At 56.5% G+C, this 14,141-nt stretch overlaps 8 protein-coding genes across 8 annotated transcripts; 5 read left to right on the top strand and 3 right to left on the bottom strand.

Annotated features, from left to right (window-relative positions):
* The first annotated feature begins 1,503 nt into the window (after window positions 1–1,503).
* On the top strand, window positions 1,504–2,158 carry BDY17DRAFT_48856 (uncharacterized protein). The gene has a single exon (XM_033738441.1). It carries the CDS (start codon window positions 1,568–1,570, stop codon window positions 2,120–2,122), a length of 555 nt encoding a protein of 184 aa, XP_033585656.1. The 5' UTR covers window positions 1,504–1,567; the 3' UTR covers window positions 2,123–2,158.
* BDY17DRAFT_48957 (uncharacterized protein) lies at window positions 2,038–2,520 on the top strand. Its single transcript, XM_033738442.1, has one exon. The coding sequence runs from the start codon at window positions 2,126–2,128 to the stop codon at window positions 2,474–2,476; it is 351 nt and encodes a 116-aa protein (XP_033585655.1). The 5' UTR covers window positions 2,038–2,125; the 3' UTR covers window positions 2,477–2,520.
* A 73-nt stretch (window positions 2,521–2,593) lies between these two features.
* BDY17DRAFT_313666 (uncharacterized protein) lies at window positions 2,594–3,774 on the top strand (the record flags this gene model as incomplete). Its single annotated transcript, XM_033735744.1, has 2 exons — window positions 2,594–2,767; window positions 2,839–3,774. The coding sequence occupies 2 exons, from the start codon at window positions 2,594–2,596 to the stop codon at window positions 3,772–3,774; spliced, it is 1,110 nt and encodes a 369-aa protein (XP_033585654.1).
* A 671-nt stretch (window positions 3,775–4,445) lies between these two features.
* Window positions 4,446–5,289, bottom strand: BDY17DRAFT_304954 (uncharacterized protein). The gene has a single exon (XM_033734793.1). It carries the CDS (start codon window positions 5,218–5,220, stop codon window positions 4,885–4,887), a length of 336 nt encoding a protein of 111 aa, XP_033585653.1. The 5' UTR covers window positions 5,221–5,289; the 3' UTR covers window positions 4,446–4,884.
* Window positions 5,290–5,716: 427 nt separating this feature from the next.
* On the bottom strand, window positions 5,717–6,379 carry BDY17DRAFT_313665 (acyl-CoA N-acyltransferase; the record flags this gene model as incomplete). The annotated part of the gene is made up of 1 exon (XM_033735743.1): window positions 5,717–6,379. One exon carries the CDS (start codon window positions 6,377–6,379, stop codon window positions 5,717–5,719), a length of 663 nt encoding a protein of 220 aa, XP_033585652.1.
* Window positions 6,380–7,446: 1,067 nt separating this feature from the next.
* On the top strand, window positions 7,447–9,938 carry BDY17DRAFT_304951 (SART-1 protein). Its single transcript, XM_033734792.1, has 2 exons — window positions 7,447–9,569; window positions 9,630–9,938. The coding sequence occupies exon 1, from the start codon at window positions 7,489–7,491 to the stop codon at window positions 9,481–9,483; it is 1,995 nt and encodes a 664-aa protein (XP_033585651.1). The 5' UTR covers window positions 7,447–7,488; the 3' UTR covers window positions 9,484–9,569; window positions 9,630–9,938.
* Window positions 9,939–10,196: 258 nt separating this feature from the next.
* Window positions 10,197–11,476, top strand: BDY17DRAFT_313663 (MRG-domain-containing protein; the record flags this gene model as incomplete). Its single annotated transcript, XM_033735742.1, has 4 exons — window positions 10,197–10,366; window positions 10,520–10,781; window positions 10,842–11,229; window positions 11,301–11,476. 4 exons carry the CDS (start codon window positions 10,197–10,199, stop codon window positions 11,474–11,476), a joined length of 996 nt encoding a protein of 331 aa, XP_033585650.1.
* On the bottom strand, window positions 11,464–13,858 carry BDY17DRAFT_48819 (uncharacterized protein). Its single transcript, XM_033738440.1, has one exon. The coding sequence runs from the start codon at window positions 13,661–13,663 to the stop codon at window positions 11,672–11,674; it is 1,992 nt and encodes a 663-aa protein (XP_033585649.1). The 5' UTR covers window positions 13,664–13,858; the 3' UTR covers window positions 11,464–11,671.
* Between the last annotated feature and the right edge of the window lie 283 nt (window positions 13,859–14,141).

The following is a 14,141-nucleotide window of genomic DNA, read 5'->3' as shown; positions in this document are numbered from 1 at the left end:
CTTTCGCTCTGTTCTGCACCAAGGACAATAGGCACGGCGCTTGGGGGTTTTGGGCAAATTAAGGGTTAGGATGGAGATATCCTCGGGCTGGAGCGGAAAGGAAAGCGTTCGCATGGGAGGCTGGGACAGGCCCCGCCGGCAGCCTCTCGTCTTGATCTATCATGGTCTACCTAACATGCGGTAGTAGTAATGTCGCAATCGATCAATCGCTCTAAACGAAATGCCTTGCATACAAATCGAATCTCCTTTATATGTCGCAGAGCTGTCTGGCACGTCCAAGATCTATTCTCGTCGCACATGCACGTCCAGAGTGGTACCCAAGCTCGGCTGTACAGCGAGCGCAGGAAGCGTGATAGCGTGCAGGTGTTAGCCTCCCTCTCCCTCGCTATTCCGCGCAAACCCGTGCAGGGAGCAATGAGGTGAGGTCGGCCGGCAGGCGAGGACGCAGATCTCGGTGGGCGAGGTGGAAAGCAGCATCATCACCGCGCCGTCATTCTGCACAGTCATCGTCATTCTTCGCAGCAATCTGGCGATTTGATGTGCGGGGAAAGGTAGATCTGAGAAGCATGTTTTTTAAGGTTCGCGCGGCCGTGGTGGTTGGCGCGTTATCCGCAGTCCGCATAGCGCGTTCAGGACTAACTGTCGTTCACGCGTGCGGCTCCAAACCTACTCGGCACAGGACAGGGTAGGAAGCTGGGAAGTTTGGTCGAAGCATGATTGGAATAGAGGGAAATAATAAGCATGATTCGTACGGATTCTGAAACCATCGGTGGTGCGAGGAATCATGGAAAAGGTGCGGGAGAGAGCGGCGGGCAATGCACAGTAGAGGGGCGGCTTGCGGCGTCGTTCCAGAACGCTGCACCGGCCGGGCTGCTGCAGGGGGGCCGCTTGCTTTTTCCTCACCATTGTTCGGTTCAATGCACAAGGGCGGCCCTTTTGCGACAGATGCGAGATTGGGGGCGGGAAGACAATAGATTATGGCATGGCACGATGCAAGGGAGTGCACATCACACTCGGTGCGCGCGGAATCGCATTGCGGTGCATGCCGGGGGAGAAATCGCGCACGGATGGTGATGGTCTTAGTCTCGTCAACCCCGCCCAACCCTTTGCACCCAACGCGGTAATGCCGCTGATGGTTCTGGTTAAAAAAAGACAAGGCTAGCGGGTAAAACGGGTAGGAAACTGGCAAGAACGGGCTTGCCTCGTGCTTTGGCGCTAACCCCACACCCGCCTCTTTTTCAGACTCACCCCCAACGTGGTATTGCCCTTTTTCCCCGTCGGCTTGAGCGGAGTCGGAGGCCTTGCATGTTGCATGCCCACTCCTGCCACCCACTTCCTTCCCGCTGCGATAGATCTACCCTGTCAGCCAGCGCGACAGGATGATCTGGGTTTACAAAGGATGCGTGAGATATGGCAGTCACCACCCTCTCCCACCCCGCGCCACGCATCACCGTTGGACACTACCGTAGATGGCCATGACGGAACTCGATCGCGGCGGGAAGACATAAGGTTTTAAACTTCCAGACTAGTGAAAAGCTGTGTGAGACCGGCCACCGGACGGCACTTCATGCGCTCATCATGGATGACACCACGCACTGACTGCTCGCCACTCTGTCCAGAGAGCTCCGGGAGGAAGGGAGTTTGCTGTTTGATGAAGGGCCAGCTCGCTAAGCATCTGACAGGTCGGACTCGTGGGATGCTGCTGTGTTCTGTGTTCTGGTGTCCGCAGTCTGCGTCTGCGGCCTACCTTCACCACCGCCACTCATCATGCCGTGCCATCATGCTTCTTTGCCGTCCATCCGAACGGTCAACGTCAGCAGCAACTCGGGCCTACTTTTGGCGTCCACCCAGACAAACTCGCAAAAGATCACCACGATTAGTGCCCTTTGCGTTTGCCACTCGCCGCTTTTGCAGTATGCTTGTGTCATGGCAATCCGCATCCGGCGCCCGCTGCTTCGATTACCGTCGGTGCATGTACCTACGTAGGCGAAAGCTGCATCCACTTCGCCGCGTCATTGGCCCGTTTCATCCAAACCTCTTCCGAAGCTTGGCCCTCAGGGTACGGCTAGGTGCATTAGCGGCCATCTCGCTTTCCTCCAACCGCCCGTGCCCTGTCCCATGATGCATGCATGTGCTGCGATGCCTACCGCTCTCCACCGCCTTGCTCTCGCCCTTTCGCCCCAACCGGCCCACGCTAGAACGTCAGCACTCGCCCACGATTGCCTCTCGGATGTACCTCATCAGCATATCGCCTAGCACCGCCTCGGAATGGCCTGTGCTCGCCCATCGAGGCGGTCCCAGCGCCCTCAACCCCTCTCCCTCGTCCACGCCGGGGCCCGCAGATTGCAGGCCTCTTAAATACCATCCGCATTCCTCTGCTGCGCTCCCTTCCACAACAACCACACATAATCCCCTCGCGCTACAAATCCCCCTTCGCGACCTCTCTCCCCCAAGTCTATCTGCCTTTCAGCCGTAGACTTACTCTCGCTCCAAGCGTCTCGCTTTCACACTCGCTCTTACCTTCGCTGCATATATCACCCTCACCGTCGACCCCCTCCACCCAAATTAATACCCTCCCAGCTCGCTGATCAAAATGCGTTCCGCCATTATCGCCTCCGCCCTTGTGGCGACCGCTGCCGCCGGTGGTGTCTCCTCGGCCATCTCCCCCACTGCTGCTGCCCCCGCTAGCTGCTCAAGCAACTACCCTGGCATGTTCCAGATCCAGGACACCCTCCTCGCCGGGGGCTCCAAGAGGTCTCTCGAAGCCGTACGTACTCACGCCGGCACGAGCAGGTCTATCGCGACGATCCGAAAGAATGTGTGCTAACGAATCTGCAGAGGGACACCCCGCTCACCATCATGCTCTCCAACGGTATCCTGAAGGACAGCGTGGGCCGCACTGGCTACCTTGCCTCCAACATGCAATTCCAGTTCGACGACCCGCCGCAGGCCGGTGCCATCTACACCGCGGGCTTCACCATCTGCTCCAACGGCTCTTTGGCTCTCGGCGACGATGCCATTTGGTGGTCGTGCTTGAGCGGCAGCTTCTCCAACATTTACTACGAATCCCAGGGCGGGCAGTGCAAGGAGGTTACCCTGCAGGCCATCCCCTACGGCGGCTCTGCCACCACCGCTCCCCCGGCCAGCGGCCCCACCACCGCCGCTGCTCCCTGCACCGAGTACAAGGACGGCCAGCCGCAATGCACTCCCACGACCGCCGCGCCCCCGCCTCCCATGTGCACTGAGTACAAGGACGGCCAGCCCCAATGCTCTGCTGTCACCGCTGCCCCCGCTTGCACCGAGTACAAGGACGGCCAGCCCCAATGCTCTGCTGTGACCGCCGCCCCCGCTGTCTGCTCTGAGTACAAGGATGGCCAGCCCCAATGCTCCGCCACCACTGCTGCCCCCGCATGCACTGAGTACAAGGACGGCCAGCCCCAATGCTCCGCCGTGACTGCCGCCCCCGCTGTCTGCTCTGAGTACTCCGACGGCCAGCCCCAGTGCGCCACTGCCACTCCCTCCGCCCCCGCTGTCTGCTCTGAGTACTCCGACGGCCAGCCCCAGTGCGCCACTGCCACCCCCACCGTGGCCGCTTGCACCGAATACGTCGACGGCCAGCCCCAGTGCCCTACCGCCCCGGCCACCGGCACTCTCGCCATTGCCTCGTCCAGCTACACCGGCGCGCCCATCGCCACCGGCGCCGCGGCCAACCTCGGCTTCAACAAGGAGATGTTCGGTCTTGCCGCCGGCATTCTCGCCGTCGCCGTGCTCTAAGGGATTCCTCATTGTTCACCCTGCATCACCTCACTCCTTACCACATCAACCTGGGCACGCTTTCAACCCACTCACGATCCTTCGGCGGGCACATCTTGGCCATGCTCTCAGCAAAATGAATTCTATGTGTATATGATCTCACTCTCTACGCGACATGCGAACTTGGCTCTTGTGTTTTTATCAATGCTTCGTTATCTTTTATGGATATCCACGGCCGCGACGGCAGCAGCAGCAGCAGCAACCAGCAACTACTGTCCCACTTCGACTCTGGACACGGCATTCACATGCATGGATGGAAGATCAAACCTAATAACCTGCTTTTGAAACGTGTACTGTTGTCATCAGATTAGAATGTGAAGACACGGGAACATGGGGGATGGGGACATGGCTTCGAGGATGCAGGAGGAAGCATAATGGTGGCGGTGGTGGATGACAAGGCCGAAGCGGCGATGTGAATCGGCTGCGAGCTTGCTTTTGGATATTGCATCCTTTCGCAGCGGCAGCAGAGGCAAGGAAGGAAGCGTTGCATAGCCCAGGAAAGGTGTTGTTGTTTTTTACTCTGTCAGGAACACATGCCTTGGTGATCTTGTTCTTGCTTGCTCCTTCTTGGCTTTTGTTGGCGTTGCATAGTTGGATGTAGTAATACGTAGCAGCAGCCTTGTTATCATATTCATCGTTGAAAACATTGTGCCTTCCTTCAATCATCATCTCGCTGAGCACTCATCTCGCTGAGCACTTTGACTACAGCTACACGATCACCATCGCCTCCAAATCGACGATGTCAAGCCATCAGACTTTGCCGCCCTGCTTTCCCGCGGCCTCAACGTGCCCACACCCCTACCCAATTGTTTTTTCCCTGCTTGCATTCCACAGACCCAGCCCGTCCCCCCGTCAGCCCATTCTGCGTGCACCTGGGATTTACCCACCGCAAGCCAGCCCACGCACCCACATCCACGTAAGCGAGGGCGTGTTTCAGGTTGTAGCTCGCCGGGCGTACCTACACACCTACAGTGAATGGAGGTGCGTGGGTGTATGCACCATAGGCCCCGCCCCGAGCTCGGAAGGCTATTCTTGGAGCTGACGCAAGCTCGGTGGCGAGAGCTCCCAAGTCTACGTATTGGCTTGGCGTTCGCATCTTTTTGAATTTTGGCCAGAATTCGCGCTCGCTTCTGTGGAGGATCTGTTTGACACACGGAATGTGCGGAATGGTGTCTTGTTCGATGCGTTGAGGAGAAGCGGGGTTGGCTGTGGTATCTGCCCCGTCCAAGCGCAAGGCGTGGGGTCCGAATTGTCCGAAAGAGGCAGTTCCGATCGGCTTGGCACGGCCTCGTATTGGGGCGCGTGCTTTTTCACATGTCGGCGGCTAGATGTGCTTGGCATTGGCCGTGCAAGTGTGATGGTGACGAGTGCGGCGGAAAAACATGGGTAGTGTTGACGTATGCACATCGATTCATCATGTCAAAAAAGAAGTGGGGTGGGTGAGTGGTACGTACTGACTGTCAAGCTTGTCCTCCGTCACCGCCGGCTGCTCAAACCTCCGAGTAACGGGACAGCCTTTCTCGTAGCGCTGTCCCCGACGTCATCGTGGTTGAGACACAATCCACGCACGATTCTTGGCAGTTGATTCACCCGCCCTGGAGCTTACAAGGGTTGACCCGTGGCTAGCTGGAAGCTGCATGGACTAGGCTTCTGCTCTCCAGATCGACGGGTGGGCATCTGATCGCCCGGAAGTGCGAGGATACCGGTTCTTGGGTTGGAAGTCTATGATCATGAGGTGTACACTGGGATGGCTCGAGAGTTGTATTTTGGGCAGGCGAGAGACATGCAGTACCCGAAGGTCGTCCACCGAGCCGTGGTACCGTGCATCAACCACGCATCGACGACGCATCAATCACAACCTAAATGCATCTCTCAGATCGCCGGCAGCCAGGTAGCTAGCCGCTTACGGATCATGCACCCCAGGTCGAAGAGCTCCCAGCACCAGCTTGTTACCGACCCTACCCTCCTTGATAATCGCCCACCTGCGCATCCCCTCCACTTCGAAGCCAGCCTTTTCCAACAAGCGTCTGCTGTACGCATTATGCTCGTAACACTCGCCGTCTAGCCGGATGAGGATGCCGAAGGTGCTCCACGCCCACGCAACAAACGCCGGCACGACGGCACTCATCACGCCCTTGCCCCAGTGCTCTTCCCCCAGCCAGTATCCAATCTCCGCGCAGCGTGCCGACACGTCCGTCGGGTCGTTGAACTCTAGCCCGATACTGCCCACCGCCTCGTCGTTGACGGTGATGGCGTAGTTGGCAGGCAGCTTGGGGCCCTGTGAGCCCGTCTCCGGCGTCCAGGGTCCCGACGCGGTGTGGTTGGCGGGGTTCGCATTGTGGTCGATCCACCATTTTGCATCACTCTCCGTGTACGGCGAGGGCATGCGATTGCGCAGGTTGGCCCACACCTTTTTGTTGTTGCCGTGCCGTGCGATGGATGCCACGTCGCGTTGCTGGTATCGTCGGACTCCTATGCCATTGGCGAGCACGAGTATCACCTCCTGCTCATCATTGCCGCTTGAGGTCCTGGGCGTCGAGGTGGATTCTTGCGCGGCCGACGCCATTGTTGTTGCTGTTCTCAGGATGCTTTTCTCCCTCGTAAAACTTTCGCGAGCGTGCTCCGATGTGTGATCGATTACGATATGTTTTCGCACACGCCTTTGTTCTGTCTCCAGGGGGATGTATATGTTGTGATTGTCCCCTCTGTGAGCAACACTGTTCGTGAGTAACATGAGTCGTGAGTCAGCTAAATACGAGAGAGGCGTTTTTCCTTTCAGCTTCCGGCTGGACGTCTAGCCCGTTCTGCTCACGTAGAGACATGTGGCGTCCAGAAATCGAGTTATCTTGTCACTATTCTTCATTACAGAAGCACGTTGCATTTTTGGTAACCGATGAGGATGGCGCGGCATCCATGCTGAGTCAGTCTTGTTGACTTGGAACTCAAGACCCAAAGATATGGAGGTGGCGTAAGGGCATACTTCACCCGCTTGGCCATATTCCTTGATGGGTTGACACACCAATGGAACGACGCCCAGTGCATCGCAGAGCTAAAAGCAGGCATCACGAGCGGCGAAGAACAGACGCTATGGAATTGACGGATTCTCCATCAGCATGCCTGTGGCCTCCCGTCATGCAGATATCGATGGCACATAGAAACGTCGTAAAGCACATCCTCCCTTAACCTCTCCATCGCGGCATCTGGAATGTAGGCAAGCTATGGTTTTTCCCAACCCTCACCGTCCGACGGACTCGGGAACGAGTAGGAATATAGCGCCCGGACAGCGCCCGCCGAGTTCGCGAAGAACTACAAGGCGGGTCCATCACATTTGCTCTGAGATCTGTCGACCGGACTTGCTCCACTTGGGTTTGTCGAGGACAACGAAAGGTTCCATGCATCGTCGAATTCGTCGCAGCACGTCGACCGAACAGTATCCGGAGACACGTCGGGAGTGCTGGACACAGATCTTTGGTGGAAGAAGAGGAGGAGAGGAGCAGGGCTTGCGCTGGAAATGAGAGGAAACTTTGATGCCAAGCCTCGTTGACGCTAGACTCGATGGGGAAGGGGCCCGCGCGCGCTTGCTCTCTTTCCTCACGTCTGCCGTGACACTTCGGGCATCTTCAACTGCCTTACATTCCCTTCAATCTTGTGGGTGTCAATCTCCTCACCGCCAAGATGGACGCCGCAGCAATCGAGCAGATGAACAAGGTCCGTGTCTCCCTTGGGATGGCTCCGTTGCCAGTTCCGGGAGCCGGACCGCAGTTCAAAACCAACGATGAGTCTGATTCCGCCGGTTCGGAGAGCGATGATTTCAGCACGCTCGACAAACGGCAGGCTGCTGCTGATGACAACTGGCAGAAGCTCGAGAATGAGAGACAGGAGAAGCTCGACCGGCAAAGACGCAAGGATGCCGCCAAGAAGGCGCGAGATGCCGCACAGCGCTTCACAAAGCTCGAAGGCAAGGGTCTGGGCGATGCCGATGAGGACGCTGGGGAGCTGGATACGAGGTCATGGCTTCTGCAGCAGAAGAAGAGGCAGAAGAAGATCGACAAGGCGAGGAAGATGGCGGAAGAGCTGGCCGCGCGCGAGCAACAGGCGGAATACACCAGCAAAGACCTGGCGGGCGTGAAGGTGGGGCATGAAATGCAAGAGTTTGACGATGCCACGGGCGAGCAGATCTTGACCCTCAAAGATGCCGAGATTGGAGAGGACAGCGGGGACGACGAACTGGAGAACGCCGACCTGAGAGCGAAGGAGAAGCTGGAAGAGAGGCTCCGGGTCAAGAAGAAACGGCCTGACTACGACCCTACCGAGCAGAATGAACCTCAAGGTCTACTGTCAAAGTATGACGAAGAAATCGAAGGCAAGCAGCAGAAGCGCTTCACTCTCGATGGCACAGGCAACACGGTTGAAGCGTTGCGGAGAACACTCGACAATGATGGTCAGGTCAAGAGCAAGGGCGTCAAGATCAGTCTGGACATGTTCAAAGACGACGCGCCTGTGTCGGACTACGTCGATCCAAGCACCATCAAAGTCAAGAAGCCAAAGAAAAAGAAGGAGAAAAAGACGCGACAAAAGACGGATGACGATGACGATATCATTCCTCCTGTTGAGCCTGCAACAGCTGGGACGCAGGAGGCCGACCATATGGATGTCGATGGCGCCCAGCAGCCTGGTGCAATGAGCAACAACAAGAAGCGCGCATTCGATTTCGAAGACGATGATGACCTGCAAGCAAGACTGGCGGAACAGCGACGAAGTGCGCTGAAGAAGCGCAAGAAGCTGGATGCAGCCGAGCTTGCGCGACAAATGCGAGAAGAGATGCCGGTAGACGAAGAAGAGCCCGAAGACGGCGGCATGACAATAGATGAGACCACAGAGTTTGTGGCGAATCTCAAGAAACCAGAGGCTGCGCCAGACGCACGACGAAGCAGAACGCCGCAGCCCGCCACCGCCGACTCTCCTGGAGATTTGGATGAAGACGAAGACGGCGATACTACAATGGCGACCTCCTCTTACGCGGAATTCGAGGATGCTCGAGATCGTAGGCGCGAAAATGCCACTCCTGCCGAAGAAGTAACGGCCACGGGTCTGGAGGATGAAGACATGATGTCTGGCCAAGGGATTGGGGCATCAGTGGCCCTATTACGCAAACGAGGCGTTCTGTCCAACACCTTCGATGACACCCTGTCGAAACAAGAGCGCCAACGGGCCGAGTTCCTCGCGACCAAGCAACACCTCATCGACGACTTCGACCGTAAAGCACGCTTGCAGCGTGAGGACGAGCGGCGCAAAGGCACGTGGGACAAAATGTCGACGCGCGACCGCGAGCATTACGCCATGCAGCAGAACGAAGCACGCGAGCGCTACCTCAACCAGCTGCTGGACGAAGAGTTCAAGAAGAACTACAAGCCCACCGTGGAGCTCCGGTACAACGACGAGTTCGGTCGGGCCATGAGTGCCAAAGAGGCCTTCAAGCACATGAGTCATATGTTCCATGGCAAGGGCAGCGGGAAGCAGAAGACGGAGAAGCGATTGAAGAAGATTGAGGATGAGAAGAAGGAGCTGGGCAAGGGCGTGTTGAATGTGAGGTCGGAGGAGGGGGGTATGATGAATGTGCAGGGCCGAGAGGGTAAGAAGCAGAAGCAGGCGGGGGTGCGACTGCAGTGAGGTCTTGTCTCTCTGGAGTTGCTGCCGAGGTCATTCAATAGCGACTTTGATGTCCACCTCCAAGGGTCAGACGAATGATTGGAAAGGTTAGTACGCATCACACGTACGAGCTTGAAATGACATTGACATCCATGCAATTCCGCTAGACGGCTGTGGACTCGAGAGGGATGCGTCCGGGTGAGTAACGCTCTTGCCGAGTCTACCATAGGTCAGGTGAGTGATGTGTGATGTCTCCACGGCCGTGAACACAGTAACACCCGCCCCTCGGGTTTAATGCTACGGAGCGACTCGCTGAGTGATGTGATGACGAATTCGTGCTTGTTGCTGCTTGTGTAGGAAGTCTCCGCCCAAGGTACTCGCCACTTCTTCGTGAGACGTGACATCCTCGGTTCTAGTGCAGTGTCATAATGCAAATGTATTCCAATTTGTCGTTTGAGTGAAAGCACTGTTCCTCACCCTCTTCCATTGCGTGTATCTGCGTGTATCCAACCTCTCCCCGACATTTCCCACTCCAGCTGTCGCAGGTGGCTCGAGCGTCCGACTTCACGTGAGGATTTGGCGAAGTGAACGCGTCCCGTGTCTCAAGCACCAAACAATATCCGCCACCCACCACACCACGGCAATTCAGGCGCACGAAAAAGTCAAATCAATCCCCGCGGCCGCATCTTGGAATCTCTTCCCGTGCAAACTGATCGAAATACTCAAGAAAGAATATGGCGCCCTCCTCGTCTTCCTCCCAGGCGTACTCCAAAGATGAGAAGGTGCTGTGTTTCCATCACGAACTGCTCTACGAAGCCAAGGTGCTCGAGCACAAATTCAAGGATCCCAACGACAAGAAGGACGGCAGTTTGTATCGCGTGCATTACAAGGGCTGGAAGAATACGTGAGTTGCTGCTCTTTTTGCTTCACTTTCCTACCCTCCCCATTATCCCACAGTGGATTCAGGGTGGTTCGCCAGCATCCCTTCTACCCCGAGTATCTTGCAATGCCTGTATACACACCCTTCAGCGAGTGGATGCTAACATTCGTTCTCCAGATGGGATGACTGGGTTCCGCAAGAACGACTTCGCAAACTCACGGAAGAGAATAAGGAGCTCGCGGCGAACCTGAAAAAGGACATGGATGCGCAGCGCCGAGCTGTATCCAGCAAGCCGTCTACCTCTACCTCCACCAAGAAGCGGCCTTTTGGCTCCGACATGACGGGCTCGTCGGCGCGGTGGAGCGAAGATCGCAGCTCTGCGGCTCCGCAGGCTTCACGGGGGCAGAAGCGGGGGAGGGAGATTGAGGGAATCGACAAGGTGAGCTCTCGCGTTCTCTTATTTCGTGATGATGTTGCTAAGCATGCATTCCCACCGCAGGAAGACGACTTTGTCCGCCGCCCCGCCGTCCGCCTCTTCATCCCGGACGGCCTGAAGTCCATCCTCGTGGACGACTGGGAGAAGGTGACCAAAGAGCAGAAGCTCGCCGCCGTACCTTCGCCTACGCCCATCACTCAATTCCTCAACGAATACTACGAAGCGGAGGCCAGCGCCCGGAGACCTGGCTCGGCCGACGCCGACATCCTGGAAGAAGTCATTGCGGGGGTGCGAGAGTACTTCAACAAGTCTCTTGGCCGCATTTTGCTGTACCGCTTTGAGAGGCAGCAGTTCTATGAAGTGCATAAGCAGATTGAGGCAGGGCATGGTGAGCATGCGGGCAAGACGTTGTGCGATGTGTATGGGTGTGAGCATCTGTTGCGGCTCTTTGGTAAGTGCCTTCCTTTCTCTTTCTGACTTTATGCGCTGGCGGGCTGAGAACACTGACCATCTTTCCCTCAGTCTCAATGCCGGATCTCATCGCTCACACCAACATGGATGCCCCATCTGTTAGTCGGCTGAGGGAGGAGTTGTCGAAGATGACGCAGTGGCTTGCAAAGCGCATCGATCGCTACCTCGCCACCGAGTACGAGCATGCGGGTCAGGATTATCTGGAGACTTCGAAGAACGGCGCTTGATTGATCAACAAGACGTAGGCGGCCCGGACGTCAGGGACTGTTTGACATAGCCAAGGACTGGAGTTTGGGATGGAAGCTCTTGGCCTGATGAGCAAACGACACGGTGTTGCGGTTGCTTTTTGATTTGTTTGTTGGCCTTGTGCCTGTCTTTATACTTATCTTTACGGCCCTTTGCCGGCTACCTCCTCCTACTTTTTAGACAGCAGTAAGTAAAAACCGCATGAGTAAGCCGTCTTGCTTGAGCAAATCCCAATCGGCCCGGAGGCCCAGCATTCTCTCTTCGGTAGACTCATCCTTTAAGCCACCCAACATCTTCTGCAAATCTCCGTCGAAAGAGCAAGCGAGCGCCACCCTGCAACGCCCGCAGAGCTTCAGCCCGCAGCCTTGTTGGCCGCTCTCGCCCTCCCTGCAACAAGAATACGCCGCCGGCGAGGGACAGACACTGCACCACTGCCTGTCCGTCTGCACCTGACCCGAGAGCAGTTCCATCCACGCAGTGCTCTTGTCCCCTGCAGCACGCGATGATGCTCCGCCGCTGAGACGTCTGAACTCGTGCTCCGAGCACATGATGATGGAGAGTCTTCTCAGCGTGCAGCATGGGCACATTCGTGTGTTCTCTACTCCATCGCTCTTGTGTCCTCCGCTGATTTCTTGCATCCCGCTTCCATTCTCCTCTTCGACGACCGTGACTCGCCGTCTTTCCAGGCCGAGAATCGCGTATGATGGCTCGGTGCAGAAGTGGCAGGGCTGCGTACCTGCAGCGTTGTCTTGGTGGTTGAAGGCGATGGGGTGGCAGAATCTCGTCTCAATGGTCTTCCGGGCTTCTTGGTTGTACTTGAAGATTTCGCTTGTCGACTCGCTTCTTGCTTCCTGTTGGGGAGACGGAGTTTTGTCGGCGCATGCTGAGCCCTCTTTTACGTCAGGAACTCCAGGAGCTTGTGCCTCATTTGAAGTGTCGGAAGCTCGCGCCTGGTTGCGCTGCTGCGGAGCCAAGCTCTCAATCGTGCAAGGCTCTCCGTTTTCTTTACAGCCCTCGCAAGCCTGACCGATGTTTCCTGCGTCTTGAAAATTGCACCGGCGGCCAGACTCAGTACACTCCACGCAAGGCAGGTAATTTCTCACTTTCACTGCCGCCTTCTTCACCGGTACTGGTTTCGCACCTTCTTCTTCCGGATACCGGAGACGAGTCCTGATGGCATCCTTCGCTGGACCCGCCACACAGCAATACCCGGCATTGTCACACTGCTGGCATGCATCGCCATGATTGAGAGTGTAGCTATACGAGCACGCCGACCGCTTGCCCTTACACCTTTCACATGCGCGTTTGCGAACTGGAGGAGTGACGAGGATGCAATCGTGCCTTTCCCTCCAGCACTCTTCGCATGGCCACGTGGCCTCGTCGTGCAGGAGGGAGCATTCATGTCCGAGGGTGAGGCATCCCAAGCAGCCTCTCGCGAAGGGATGGCCGGTTGGATCAGATGGGAGATTCAGCTCCGCACAGACCTTCTTGTAATCCCCTGCATCGTTGTACGCGAAATCCAAGACTCGCTTTCGCTTCCGGAGATCGCGGCCAGTGAGGGTTTCGTCACCGGCTGGACGTACGACCAGGAGATTGGCGACCGCATGTGCAAATTTTGCCCTCCCAGCCTCACTTGAAAAGCGGCACGTGATCAACCATCGGAGATTCTCCTTCGGCCCGGTCTCGCCGTTCCCTTCCGTGTCTTCAAGACAGCGTCTAATCGAGGATGCACAATCCTTTCCCCGCAGTCTTGCACGCTGCCGTCGTAGTCGTTCTTGGCGCTGCTCTTCACTCGGATCGTAATCTCCGGTTTGATCTTGATCGATCCAAGTGGTGGTGAAGCCTCCGGCAACTTGGCGTGTCTGGGGTCGCAGTAGATACTTCTGGGCTTCTTCGGGCGAGACACCATCATGTGTAGGATCGTTGTCGTACTCGGGATCATCGTCGAATATTAGTGAGTCTTCTCGCAATTCGCCAGGTAGAGAATCCGGAGAGGCGCGAGGCACCAAGTCGCTGCACTCGTCGTCCATATCAATGGTATGGCTGTCATCATCATCGTGTGGAATAGATGAAGTGGTGCCATTGAGATGGATGTCCCTCGTTGGACCACGGGCGAGTGGCTTGCATTGGAGTGTATTGCCGAGCTTGTCCATTGGCACGAAGGGCATGGTATGACCGATAGGGTATCTCGACCTGAAGAAGTAGGTATTCACGATTCAAGAGCAGGCCTTGCTTTTTGTTATGGCTCGGACAGAGACTTCAAGCATGAGAATGGATGAGTGAATGTATGAGAAGTTGGACTTAGTGAGAGAAGAAGAGTGCGAAGAGAAGAGCGAGTAGGATGAATGGAGCATACGATGCAAAGAGTGGAATGAGATTGACATGTGAAGATTGGGATATCAGACGGAAAGGCGCGAGGCTGGATCATGCGGATTGCAGCGGTCCGGACGGGATATATGAGACGGATGAAGCGATCTGATCAGTGAAGGTGGATGCTCGTTGGTGACGGTGGTGACTGTAGATAGTGGCTAGGAGGTTTGCTGCGACTGACAACTATTATGATTGCGATCGACCAAGCAAAGCGGTCATGGCATGTTGCCTCTCGCATCATCTCCATCGCCTTGGAGGAAGAGATTGGGTGGTGAT

This window comes from Neohortaea acidophila, assembly GCF_010093505.1.
Source record: "Neohortaea acidophila strain CBS 113389 unplaced genomic scaffold BDY17scaffold_12, whole genome shotgun sequence".
Lineage (NCBI taxonomy): Eukaryota > Fungi > Ascomycota > Dothideomycetes > Mycosphaerellales > Teratosphaeriaceae > Neohortaea > Neohortaea acidophila.
This window is presented reverse-complemented; position numbering and strand designations above follow the sequence as displayed.